Here is a 13387-nt window from a genome sequence, read left to right as displayed (position 1 = left end):
CTAGGGAAACAGCAGGAACATAAACTTAAGGGCCTTTGCCAGGGAGTTGGGGGTGGGCATTAACCCAGGACAAGACTCCAAAGAGAAGGCCTAAGACATGGAAATCTATAGGCAGGGACACAGGCAGGATAGTAATACTAATCACAAGCAGAAGTCAAGGCTCCATGATCTCGGCTAATAAGCCAGCATCCCTATGGGGTAGGCGCCAGAGGCCCAGAGCAACTGGCATCAGGGAGATGACGGAGAGGTTGCGGGCTCAACTCAGACCCAGGGTAGGTCTGAACGAGGTCCTTCCTACCTCCCTATTTAGGAGAGCTTCTAGACTAGTCTGGGATGGATGGAGTTGTTAAGCAAATGTAACTGCCAGGATGAGAGTGGGGTAAGGGAGCAGAAGAATCTTAACAGGAATAAGGCCACTTTTACGCAGGATTCAAAATGCCTGAAATTCTCAAGTCACAGGTTCAGTTAGGTTCAAAGAAGTCTCTCACTTTTCTTATTTAATGAACAAATGGCAAGCATGTTGGTGGAAAATGGGATAGGTGGTAAGTGACAGCATACCAAAACTTCCCTGTGAGGGGGCCCTTTAGACCCACTTCTCTCCCCAAAGGAGGGCCTTAAAAAGCACGTGAACTTGGGGGAAGGCACTAGGAGTTGGGGGAAAGAGAGCAGAGTGGGTTTTGCCAGAGCCACCCAGTGAGGACAGAAGGACCCAACACAGCTCCTGCAGAGTTGTGGTCTCTTAATTTGACTTTATTGCCAGCCAGTCTTCCCTCAGAAGTATGGCTCTCTGGATACCCACCCCTGAGCACCTCCTTCCCCTGGAAAGAAGAGAGCTGAGGAAGGATTATCTGGGTGCTGGGAAGAAACCAAGCTCAGAACTGGGGTTCCCAAGGAGCAGTCAGGCAGGGCTGGAGCCAGGCTTTGCCTCCTTCCTCAATTTCATTCTGTTTCTCATGAGTTTCTTCATCCTTGGCATTTTGTGTCTTTTCTAGACTCGGATGACCCAGAGCCCCATGGCCAGAATTACCAAGAGCAAGAAGACGAGCAATCCCTTGGCCAGGAGGCAGAAGGCTGTTGAAGGCTTCTCAGAAGCATAGTTAGGATCTGGGATAGAAGAAAGGAGGAAAGGGGCCCATCAGAGGTAGGGCTGGGGTTAAGATTTGGGCACACTCCTACCCAAATTTCATGCAGGGGTCTCAAGTTCACAATCAGTTGATGTCCCCCTGCAAGTGTCTCTGGAAATATATTCTATGCACAGAAGCTCAGGAACTGAGATCTAGGAATCATTCTGAAGCCAAGCAAGAGAAAAGAAAAGACCTTTGGAAGTTGGGGGCACTAGAAAAAGGGAGGGTCTCCTCTCCAATCCAGGTGTCAAGCCTCCATGGGAGGGGGTTAACTTCTGAATTCCCTGGGCTCTCTTGGGAAGAGCTGGAGGAGGGAGATGGTGCCTCTAGGCACTATCTTTCATGAGCTCAGGGGGTGTCTCAGGGGTTCTGGTACCTGCACAGAAGGGCCCAGCAGGGATGGGGTGAGAACTGACGTTGCTGATGGGGTTGTTGGCTCTGCAGGTGTAGGAGAGGGCACTGTCCCCCGGCCTCCAGGATGTGCTGAGGACAGGGCCTTCATGGAATGTATAAGCGCTGTCCCCCCAGGAGAGCCAGCTGTAGGTCACATCCATGCCTGCCTTCTCCACAGAGCACACCAGGGACATATTGCAGGCACCTTCCCCAGAGTTCTCAAAGTTCACAGTGATTTGGGGCTCTGACAGCCGTCCTAGATGAAGGGGAAACACAAAGACCCTCTAAACAATCAGGGATTGGGTATGTTTTCCTAAGCTCCTCAAACCTGGGGCACTAATGCTACCCCTTGACAGCCCCTTCACCTAAACAACAAATAAGCAAAAGCAAACAAACCCAACCACCATAAAACCTGTGGTTCCAAGGTCCCCAAGGCAACTGTCAAGGAAGACAGAGCTGCCTTTGGCATCTTCCACCTCCCCTTTATGTCTTCTCTCTCTTACTTTTTTACTCTACCTTCCTCCAAACCCCATTCTGTCTCCTTGATCCCATAAAATATTATCACCCCTCTCAGGGGCATTTACATTTTAATCAGTGTCTCTTCAAGCTTCAAGGTAGATGCAGTGTGACAGACACTAAGAAGAAATTTGGGTTCAAGTAAAGAGAAGTTACTCATTAGTTGCCCTCATCACACAGGGAAATAAAAGGCTCAAGAATGTAGGTGGTGTTCATCCCCAGGACACAATTTCATTGGAAGAGAAAAGCCCTCTACAGGGTCTGTACATGAAGCCCCTGATCCCTGCCACTGCATCAGATAGCCTCCTTGCTCCAGGTCACCCCACCTATTGCTGCGGTTCAGCTACAACAGGTGGATTGGGCACACTCAATCCCACTATCTAGATTGGAGACAGTCTGCCTCCAGTTCTAGCCCCTCAAACCATAACCCCGAGTCCTGAGACCCCTACTCCATGGTGTGAGAAGCTCAGAAGAGCCCCCAAAAAGCAGCTTTATGGTTCCCAGCCTAAACTCACGGTAGACACATAGATTGTACTGCTGCATGGTAGAGATCTGGGATGTTCTCAGGTTGACTTGAGCTTGGTAAAGCCCTGAATCCTCCCAGCTCAGATTGCTGATATGCAGGGAATAGCTGGGGTCCAGAAAGCTCACTCGGCCCTGGTAGTGTGGATTGGTCACCATGATGGTAGCTGGATGTCCCTCTTTCCCTGGCACCACAGTGGCAAGACTTTTGTGAGAGGACCAGATAATGTTCTCAATCTCTTCCTCGGGTGGTATTTCCAGGGGGAGGCTGATGGACTCCTGAAGGACCGCAACCACTTCCTCAGGATCCACACAATCTCCAGAGTCTCCTTTGGCTGCATATGCAGGAAGAAAAGAGAAGCAAACAACCCAGCTGCTGTCTCTGGGCTGCTGAACCTGGCAGTGGAGCTGCCAGAGTAGCGTAATCTCAGCTGGGAAGCTTCTATGACTCTCACACTAAATCCCGTTCTCCAGCTGCTGCTTCTGGCTCTAGATTTCCCCTGTCCCTGAGTTAAGCACCTAACAGCAGTTTGCTTCCATCTGTCCCTTCACCCTCCAAGTTTTACCTTCTCCTTTGCCGTCTTGGGATTGCTCTTTCTTCCATATCCCCAGGTGTCTCTCGGTCCTGCCCTGAAGCCACATACCCTACTCCTTGTAACTCCAGAAGAGCTGACATATTCAACCCCTAAGAAAGGGTCTTGCTGGCCCAGACCCAGTGGGGCAAGGGAACAGAGGTGGAAGGGGACATTCCTGTGCAGGAGCTGGCAGCCTCACTCACCCTCCTGGAGCAGCAGGAGAAGGAGCAGCCAAGGAAAGGCACACATGTCAGCAGCCCCCAGCCCCAGAGGTGTGATTCAGTCGGTCAGTCCCCAGGACTGTGCAGAAGACTGCATTAGGAGGATCCTAGAGACAGAGAGCCTGACTGACGGTCCTGAGAAAAGGGAAATGATTTTCCCCTGACTGCAGCCCTCTGACGTCCTCTGTCCTCACTAAGCCCCTCCCTATGTATTGTGACTCTCTTAGTTCTCTTTCAGATCCTGATTGTCAAGACAGTTTACTCAGTGACTCATGACGCCATCCACCAAACTCAGCCCAAATCCCACTTCCTAAATGAAGTCTTTCAAGACTTCCTACCCGCCCCAGGTCCCCGCATGTACTGCATGCCCCGAACTCTTAGAACATTCCCTATCCTGTTATTTGGCTCCCAGGATATTCTGCCCTAGCTCTCTCTGGGTAGTTCCTATGTTGCTGTGATCATTTGGTCTTATAAACATCTATATCTCCCCAGACAGACTTCATCTTTCATTTCCTGTGTATGTCCCACTATTGCTGGCCCCATACTAGACATGTGTCTGCACTCAATTGATAGCTTTACAATGGATGAATGATTAAGCCTTTTTATTTAAAGCTAGTTATGTTCCCACCTGAGAGGCTATTCGCAGGGGAAAAACATTTGATTCGATCCTCTTTAAGAAAGCAGTTTGGCCGGGCGCAATGGCTCACATCTGTAATCCCAGCACTTTGGGAGGCCGAGGCAGGCAGATCGCCTGAGGTCAGGAGTTTGAGACCAGCCTGGCCAACACGGTGAAACCCCGTCTCTACTAAAAATACAAAAATTCGCTGGGCATGGTGGTGTGCACCTGTATCCCAGCTACTCAGGAGGCTGAGGCAAGAGAATCACTTGAACCCAGGAGGCGGAGGTTGCAGAGAGCCAAGATTGTGCCACTGCACTCCAGCCCAGGCAACAGAGCAAGACTCTGTTTCAAAGAAAAAAAAAAAAGAGAAAAGAAAAAAAAAAGTAGTTTGACCAGAGAGTTGATCTATGTCGTTCATATTATGAAAAGACTTTAAATCGTTTTGTGAGAATATGATGTTGATCAAACCTATATGAATTCAGATTCAAGAAGAGACTGCAGAGGATCAGGGTTATTAAACAGCTTCCTGACAGTCAAAGCTGTTCTGGATGCAATGGGCTGCCTTAGAAAGTTGCTTCTGTCCCTAGTATTCAAGCTAAGAGGACAATCACTTGCTTGGATTATCTGCAACATCTCTGGCATCAGATGGATTCTCAGACTGGATAATCTTTAAGTTTCTTCTAATAATCAAGTTTATGAGGCCGTGCTGTGATGAGGAAGTAAGAGCAATGTCTCAAGACCAAGGGAACAATAGAGGAAGATGTATTCAGCTTTGGTCTTGTGCCAACATTTCATAGTTTTAGGTTAGCAAATTCAGAAATCTGTTAAATGTTTATTGAGTAGCTTCTACGGTCCATACACTGTCTTAAGTGCTGGGGAATTAACAGTGACCAAGAATTTTAGATTGTGACTTCATGGAGTTCATATGCTAACAATTGACATTGGACAAGTAACTACAAGTTTGATGAATCTTACCAAAGGAATAATTGAAGGAGCCTATAACAAGGGGATTTGGCAAAGTTGGAGTCAGGAGGGTTGGGGAAAAGCTATCGAGGAGAGATATTTAAGATGAGACCTCCGTTCTTCAAAGATTGGTAGAATCTGCTTAGTGAAGAAGATGATGAAGTGAGTAGTTCTTAAAGTTCAGTTTATGAGTATAAAACCTGAGGGATTAGAATTTTTTCTTAAAGGTGAACCAGATTTCAGTCTGAGTATAGAACGTTTTTATGTAATAAATCTGTTTAACAAATAAAATTAGATCCAGCAATCCCACTGTTGGGTATATCACCAAAGGAAATGAAATCAGTATGTTAATGAGGTATCTACACTCCATGCTTATTGCAGCACTATTCACTAGAGCCAACATATGGAATCAACCTAAGTGTCTATCAATGGATGAATGTGTAAAGAAATTGTAGATATATGCACAATGGAATACTATCCATCCTTAAACAAAGGAGGCTGGGCAAGGGAGCTCATGCCTATGATCCTAGTGCTTTGGGAGGCCAAGGCAGGAAGATCCCTTGAGGCCAGGAATTTTAGACCAGCCTAGGCAACATAGAAAGACCCCATGTCTACAAAAAAAATTTTAAACATGATCAGGGCATGGTGATGCATGCCTGTAATCCTTGCTATTTGTGAGGCTGAGGTGGGAGGATTCTTGAGCCTGGGAGTTTGAGGGTGCAGTGAGCTATGATCATGCCACTGCACTCCAGCAGAGACCACCCAGAATAGAGATGCATCCACTTCCAGCCAGGGGTAAGAGAGAGGGAACAAGCAAAACTTAACCAGCAAAACTGCCCTTAACAGAAAATAGGGCATCCTAGCCATCCTCCAGGCCCACAGAGTGCAAAGCCACTCAGCTAGGTAAGAAGAGTTTTGACACCTCCCCATCCTCCTGGAGTGAGGAAACCTGAGGAGGGGGTGGTAAGTTGAGACGGAGCAAAGCAAAGCAAAACAAAACAAACAAAACAACAACAAAAAGAAGAAAATGCTACCATTTACAACAACATGGATGAACCTGGAGGACATTATGTTTAGTGAAATAAGCCAGACACAGAAAGACAAATACCACATAAGTTCACTTAATGTGGAATCTATAAAAAGGTTGAACTAGGCCAGTCACGGTGGCTCATACCTGTAATCCCAGCACTTTGGGAGGCCGAGACAGGCGGATCACGAGGTCAGGAGATTGAGACCATCCTGGTTAACATGGTGAAACCCCATCTCTACTAAAAAACACAAAAAAACTTAGACGGGCGTGGTGGCGGGCGCCTGTAGTCCCAGCTACTCAGGGGGCTGAGGCAGGAGAATGGCGTGAACCCAGGAGGCAGAGGTTGCAGTGAGCTGAGATGGCGCCACTGCACTCCAGCCTGGGAGACACAGCAAGACTCTGTCTCAAAAAAAAAAAAAAAGACAAAAAAAAAAAAAAAAGGTTGAACTACAAGTAGAGAGTAGAGTGGTGGTTACCAGAAGCTGTGGGAGGGGTGGAGATTGGAGAAATGTTGATCGAAAGATTTCAAAAGTCAGTCAGATAGGAGGAATAAGTTCAGGAGATCTATTATACCATATGGTGACTATAGTTAATAGCAATGTATTGTATTCTCAAAAATTGCTAAGACAGGCCAGGCACAGTGGCTCACACCTATAATCCCAGCACTTTGGGAGGCCGAGGCGGGTGGATCACGAGGTCAAGAGATCAAGACAATCCTGGCCAACATGGTGAAACCCCGCTTCTACTAAAAATACAAAAATTAGCCAGGTGTGGCGGGTGCCTGTAGTCCCAGCTACTCAGGAGGCTGAGGCAGGAGAATTGCTTGAACCCGGGAGGCAGAGGTTGCAGTCAGCCAAGATCGCGCCACTGCACTCCAGCCTGGCAACAGAGCGAGACTCCATCTAAAAAAAAAATTGCTAAGACAGTAGATTTTCAGTGTTCTTACCACAAAAAAAGATAGTTGTATAAGACAATACTTACATTAATTAGCTCAATTTAGCCATTTCACAACATATTCATATTTTAAAACAACATGTTGTACACCATAAATAGGTATAAATTTTTGTGAATTAAAATTAAAAATTAGAAATAAAAAATAAAACCAAGGAAAGAAAAGAAAACAGGGTCATGAATATAATGCTCAGAGCTTAAAGGGTGAGAATATCAGTTAGATTCTCTGAGAAGCAGAAGCTGGAGTTCAGAGCAAAAGAGTTTTAATGTGGGGAAAGGCCTGGAAAAGATAAATGGAGAAGGAAGCAGGGTGGAGCCAGAAGGGCCTCAGACCTTGATGCAGGTCTCACAGTCTCAGCTGACTTAGCAGGGAGCTCTGGCACCGACTGCCCGTTAGAGAAGGCCCGTGGTGGGCAGGCATGTCCAGGCACTGGGACTCTAGCTGTGCAAGAATGTCCCAGTGCCAGGACTCTTGATGTGCACAGCCATGGGCTGGGGCTGCCGGGAAGAGCGTAGATCCCGAAGGTGCTGCAGCTAGAGCCTGTCGGTTAACCGCACTTCTTGCAGCCAAAAATGTGTTTACTCTTGAAGGGGGAGCCGAGACTGCTACAGTGAGTATGCTGATAGCCAGAAGGTAACTGTTCAGATTTATTAAACCTGTCTCCATAAGTAGGCATAAACAGTCCATGATGCCTACTGAGGAGAGGAAAATAATTTCCACCCCACTGAGTGCTCTGAGTCCAGTGTGGAGAAAGTCACTTCTGAGAGCATGATTGTCAAGTCAAATTTTCGTTTCTTTACTTTTTTTTTTTTTTTTTTAAAGAGACAGGGTCTTGCTCTGTCACCCAGGCTGGAATGCAGTGGTACAATCATGGCTCACTGCAGCCTCAACCTCCTGGGCTCAAGTGGTCTTCCCATCTCAGCCTCCCAACTAGCTGGGACTACAGGTGAGCACCACAATGCCCAGCTAAGTTTTTTAATTTTTTTTTTTTATATAGAGATGGGATGTGGCTATGTTGCCCAAGCTGGTCTTAAACTCCTGGCCTCAGGGGATCCTCCTGCCTCAGCCACCCAAAGTGCTGGGATTACAAGTGTGAGCCACAGTGCCTGGCCAAGTGTAATTTTCATTCTTGCTCATGGATTGTGATTCAAATAGAACTTCAATTTTTTTTCTCTCACTGCCCTTTTAATCTTATTCAGTGGGGTAGTCTTCTCTGCCTCAGATGTGAACTCTGGCCTCAGTCTCAGTCCAAAAATGAGTACTGGTCTCGGTTTAGAAATGAGTACTTCCTGTCCCATGTAATATTCAAAATTCCAAACTTACCTTATTATCAAATAATCTCCCTTACCCTGGCTTAGGTCTTCCAGGCTAGAGGCCGGCAGTCAGGGAGGGAGCAGTCTCTGCTCTCTACTATGTTCAGCTTGCCTCTCTGCATCTGTTCTCCTCCTTCCCCTCAACTCTCCTCCCCCAACTCAGGTTTCCCCACTCCAGGAGGATGGGGAGCGTGGGGAGGTGTTAAAACTCTTCTTACCTAGCTGAGTGGCTTTGCACTCTGTGGGCCTCACAGATGGCTAAGATGAACTATTTTTTGTTAAGGGAAGTTTTGCTGGTTAAGTTTCTCTCTTACCCCTGGTTCCCTCTCTCTTACCCCTGACCGGGAGGTGGATGCATCTCTATTCTGGGTGGTCCTTTGCAACTCCTTCCTCAGCCCCTGGACATCTGGCCACACATCTCATCTCCTCCTCCCCAGAGGCCTGTCCAAATGCCCCTATCGTACAGCACCCAGGACAACCAAGCAGGCTGTGTCTCATGGGTGGCCCTTAGCCACCCATCACAAACATTCCTTGCCCCGGCAGATCCTAGGATCTACAACATGGCACCATACTCCTGGCTCCCTCGTGGGAGCCCATTACCGGTTTTAACTCTCCCAGACCTGTCATAGGTGCCTGTCGCCTCTGACTGTCACCTGCAGGGCCACATTCCAAAGCTCCCTAAGCCCTCCCCTTGAAGTCTTCTTTACTTGGCTTGTGGTCAGAGGTGACATCACTATACCTTGGGGAAGAGGTGTAGACTCACAGTAAAGTTCTTTCCGAAGAAGTCTCTTTCTTGATCTCCCTTTCTCAGCCCTCCATCCATAGATGAGGGGGTTCCAAAGGCAGTGACACCAGTTCTCCTTGACTCCCATTGTACGTTCCTCAAGGGCAGATCTCCCTCACATTGCCTTTGATCTCCTGATACCCATCACACTGTCAGCTTAGCATAGCGTAACTAAGGCAGGAAGAGACCCATTCTAACATCTTGCTTGTAGCAGACACTTAGGGTTCCCTGTAGCACAGCCTGTTTATCCACCTGACTTCTTCATATATATATATATATATATATATAAAATTATACTTTAAGTTCTAGGGTACATGTGCACAATGTGCAGGTTTGTTACATATGTATACATGTGCCATGCTGGTGTGCTGCACCCATTAACTCGTCATTTACATTAGGTATATCTCCTAATGCTATCCCTCCCCCCTCCCCCCTCCCCCAACCCCATAACAGTCCCCGGTGTGTGATGTTCCCCATCCTGTGTCCAAGTGTTCTTATTGTTCAATTCCTACCTATGAGTGAGAACATGCGCTGTTTGGTTTTTTGTCCTTGCGATAGTTTGCTGAGAATGATGGTTTCCAGCTTCATCCATGTCCCTACAAAGGACATGAACTCATCATTTTTTATGGCTGCATCAACACTGCTGTGTGGACAGTTTCATGATAGAGTGCCCCATGAAGTTTGCACCTGGGCAGTCTGCTTTTCTGCTTCCAGGCTTTCTCTGATTATTATTATTTTTTTTTTTTTGAGACGGAGTTTCGATCTGTTGCCAAGGCTTCAGTGCAGTGGTACCATCTCAGCTCACTGCAACCTCCACCTCCCAGGTTCAAGCAATTCTTCCACCTCAGCCTCCCGAGTAGCTGGGATTACAGGCGCATGCTACCACGCCTGGCTAATTTTTGTAGAGATGGGGTTTCACCATGTTGGCCAGGCTAGTCTTGAACTCCCGACCTCGTGATCCACCCGCCTTGGCCTCCCAAAGTGCTGGGATTACAGGCATGAGTCACCGCCCCCGGCCACTTCCAGGCTTTCCCTATGACAGTGGAAGGCCACTCAGCCCAGCAACTGGGAAGTATGCAGGTTGGGTGGGTGCAGCTAAGGGAGTGCCACCTTGGTGGGTAAACGTGGATAAATGTTCCAGCCTCCCTGCCCTATTCCATGAGCAATTCTGAGGCATGTTCTCCCTGGTTCCTCAGAGGGATTGGGCCCCAGTTGTCCACAATGGTAATCAACTATTAACACACCTTTTTCTTTGGCTTTCCTCCCTTCCTTGTCTCATTTTCCTCATTCTTTCTTCTTGGATTATCTCCCAGAAAGACGTCCTCCACCCAAGTTTTTATCTAAGGGTGTGCTTTGGAGAGAGACCAAACTATGACATTATTATATATAATAAAGTAGTTGCACCAGTAATGTTTAGACTTTCTCTCTCTTCTTCCTGGATCTTTAGGAGCAATTAAGCCAATGAGAAATCAGACCCACACCCCAATTCTGATGTAACAGCCTTGGGAAAGAGGTTGCAGTGAAAAGCTGGTCCTGCTGTGGTGGAGAGAATGGAGGAAAGATAATAAAAGGCCAAACCTTTGCTCAAACTTTCTCCTCAGCTTCCCTTTGGATCTGGAAAGCTGGGGACCCACATGGCAGAGCCATGGTACTGGAGGAGCCATTAACAAGTAAGTTCCAAAGAAATCACCTCCCTCCCGAGGCAATGTGTGTTGAGATCTGCACGTGTCTTCTATCCTATTCTGAGGCTGGCCTGTGCGCTTGATACGTGGTTTCTTTTTCCTTTCTTTTCTTTTTCTTTTTTAAGTGTCAGTGTTAAAAAGGTGATTATTCAATTGAACCATGAAGGTGGATGGAGAGAACTGTAAGAGTCTGCAAATTGTTGAAGTGCACCCAAAGGAGTCATTGTGAAACAGAGGAGAAAAGAGTGTTCCTCGCAGAGGGAGCAGCCTGTGCAGGATCCTTGGGGTTGGGGAGAGAGCTGGGCACACTGAAATACAGAAGAAGCCCACACAGGCAGGGCCAAGAGATGCGGGCAGAGAAGAGTGGAGATGAGGCTACAAAGACGGACTGCAGGCAGCTCACTGGGGGCGTATAGACCTGCTGAGTTTATAAGTTATGCACTCAAGAAGTTTACCTTTGGCCAGGTGTGGCGGCTCACGCCTATAATCCCAGCACTTTGGGAGGCCGAGGCGGGCGGATCACAAGGTCAAGAGTTCGAGACCAGCCCGGCCAACATGGTGAAACTCCCGTCTCTACTAAGAATACAAAAATTAGCCCAGCATGGTGGCACATGCCTACAATCCCAGGTACCTGGGAGGCTGAGGCAGAAGAATTGCTTGAACCCAGGAGCTAGAGGTTTCAGTGAGCCAAGATAGCGCCACTGTACTCCAGACTGGGGACAGAGCAAGACTCCATCTCAAAAAAAAAAAAAAAAAAAAAAGTTTACCTTTGACGGCAGGGGGAAACAGAGGATGGGAGGCAAAGGGAAAACATGGGGTAGAGGGATAATTTTATTGCCAATGATTTCGTTTTAAGAGTGGAGATGAGGCTACAAAGATGGACTGCAGGCAGCTCAATGGGGGTGTATAGACCTACTGAGTTTGTAAGTTATGCACTCAAGAAGTTTACCTTTGGCCCGGCGTGGCGGCTCACGCCTGTAGTCCCAGCACTTTGGGAGGCCGAGACGGGCGGCGGAGATTTGAACATATTTAAATGCTGACGAGCAGAGCCAGTAGGAAGAGGGGTTGAAGATTTGGGGAAAAGGTGATGATAATGGAACAAGGCCTCTCCCTGACCCCACCCCACCCCACACACACCCAGAAGACAGGAGGGAACTGAGATTCAGAGCCAAGGGAAAGGAACTGACCTTGGATTACAAGATGGGCCTCGGCTATAATGAGAAGAAAATGGGAAGAAATGCAGATAGGTTTGTATGTGACAAGCAGTTAAGGGAAGGCCTGCACAGTGGTTTCGATTTTCTCTGAAGTGGAGTCAAAGTTATCGGCTAAAACTGAAGGTTTACGTGAAAGGCGGGCATTTCAAGAGAATGGACACAGTTTGAAGCAGGTGAGGTAACTGTGTGTTAAGGTTTCTTAGGAAGGTCCTCATGTAAGCCTGTTATCCTGCCCTAATTATTAATAGTGCCCCCTTTCACTCTCAGAAAGTGCTGTAGTTTGGAGGATAAGTTATGGTTACCCTAGAGCAGAAGCAAAATCTTACTAAAGGAATCATACTGAAACAGCTAAACTTTAAGAGTTCAAGGCTGCCCTTACCTTTTTCAGTCAACAAATTGCCCTAAAGATTTAGAAGGAGATGGTGGGGGGGCAGTGTGGAAGAGCATGCCTCTGGAACCAAACTGCTTGGGTTCCTTCATCTGCAGAATGGAATATTCACAGTACCCGCTTTATAGGGTGGTTGTGAAAATCAGATGAACTAATGGCAGAAAGCATTTGGCATGGAGTTGGCACATGGGGAAGGCTCAATGAATGTGAGTCATGGTTATTACTGAAGGTTGGTTAAGCATAAAGACAGTGGGCTTTGGCATTAGGAAGACCTGGGGCCCCTTGGTAATTGGCCAGGGTCTGTGATTATTGAAGAGAATACACAGGAAGTCTCTAACATAAGACACGTGAATGGGTTTATTCAAGAACGTTAGCTGGCAGCACCAATCAGCCCACAGTCTAAAGAGACAGCAAGCATTGCTTTGGGAGGTACAACCCAGCTCAATGTTTTCTATGCCAGCCGCCTGTTCACCAGATCAGCCTGTTACATATGAAGAGATGGAACACACTGGGCTAATCCCCTTAACCACACTGCAAGGGCAACCCATTCCTTGTCTCTCAGGCTTCACATATCTCGGATTGGTTCATGCACATACATACCCTTTCCTCAACTTACCTCTTAAGTACAATGTGTCTGCCCTTCTTTCCTAAAATGGACTCGGCTCATGTTCTTCTTGATTGCATGTCCTGTGACTCCCTGATGCTTATTGCTCTCAAAAGGTAGGCTTCATACCACCTGCATCATAATCAAGCTGACAGCTAGTTAAAACGCTTATTCGGGCCAGGCGCAGTGGCTCACGCCTGTAATCCCAGCACTTTGGGAGGCCGAGGCGGGCAGATCACGAGGTCAGGAGTGCAAGACCAGCCTGGCCAACATAGTGAAATCCCATCTCTACTAAATATACAAAAAATTAGCTGGGCAAGGTGGCGAGTGCCTGTAATCCCAGCTACTCATGAGGCTGAGGCAGAAGAATCGCTTGAACCTGGGAGGCAGAGATTGCAGTGAGCAGAGATCACTCCACTACACTCCAGCCTAGGTGACAATGCAAGATTCTGTCTCAAAAAACAAACAAACAAACAAAAAACAGAAA

The 13387-nt window shown here is 47.4% G+C and overlaps 1 protein-coding gene and 1 long non-coding RNA gene across 3 annotated transcripts in view; one reads left to right on the top strand and one right to left on the bottom strand.

Annotated features, from left to right (window-relative positions):
- LOC129049109 (uncharacterized) overlaps positions 1–13387 on the top strand; it is a 22832-nt gene extending 9445 nt beyond the window's left edge. The window contains exons 3-5 of the long non-coding RNA XR_008511909.2: positions 993–1141; positions 10460–10682; positions 10820–13387. This is a non-coding gene — a long non-coding RNA (uncharacterized LOC129049109). The remainder of the gene's footprint in view (positions 1–992; positions 1142–10459; positions 10683–10819) is intronic.
- On the bottom strand, positions 717–3838 carry SLAMF9 (SLAM family member 9). 2 transcript variants are annotated; one of them, XM_054527125.1, is made up of 4 exons: positions 3122–3838; positions 2549–2890; positions 1501–1773; positions 717–1104 (listed from the first exon to the last, which is right to left on the bottom strand). In XM_054527125.1, exons 1-4 carry the CDS (start codon positions 3195–3197, stop codon positions 989–991), a joined length of 807 nt encoding a protein of 268 aa, XP_054383100.1. In that variant the 5' UTR covers positions 3198–3838; the 3' UTR covers positions 717–988. The 2 variants fall into 2 exon arrangements, with proteins under 2 accessions (XP_054383100.1, XP_054383104.1); XM_054527129.1 differs by having other exon boundaries at positions 3334–3836.

The sequence above is a fragment of the Pongo abelii genome, chromosome 1, assembly GCF_028885655.2.
Source record: "Pongo abelii isolate AG06213 chromosome 1, NHGRI_mPonAbe1-v2.0_pri, whole genome shotgun sequence".
Lineage (NCBI taxonomy): Eukaryota > Metazoa > Chordata > Mammalia > Primates > Hominidae > Pongo > Pongo abelii.
Note: the sequence above shows the minus strand (reverse complement) of the source record. Positions and strands in the feature narration are given on the sequence as shown.

Coding starts and splice junctions, on each gene's coding strand:
- SLAMF9 (XM_054527125.1), bottom strand. CDS start 3,197: ATGTGGCTTCAGGGCAGGACCGAGAGACACCTGGGGATATGGAAGAAA. Junction 1,774..2,548: donor GTACAATCTATGTGTCTACC/GTGAGTTTAGGC, acceptor CCCTTCATCTAG/GACGGCTGTCAGAGCCCCAA. Junction 1,105..1,500: donor TGCTGGGCCCTTCTGTGCAG/GTACCAGAACCC, acceptor CTTCTATCCCAG/ATCCTAACTATGCTTCTGAG.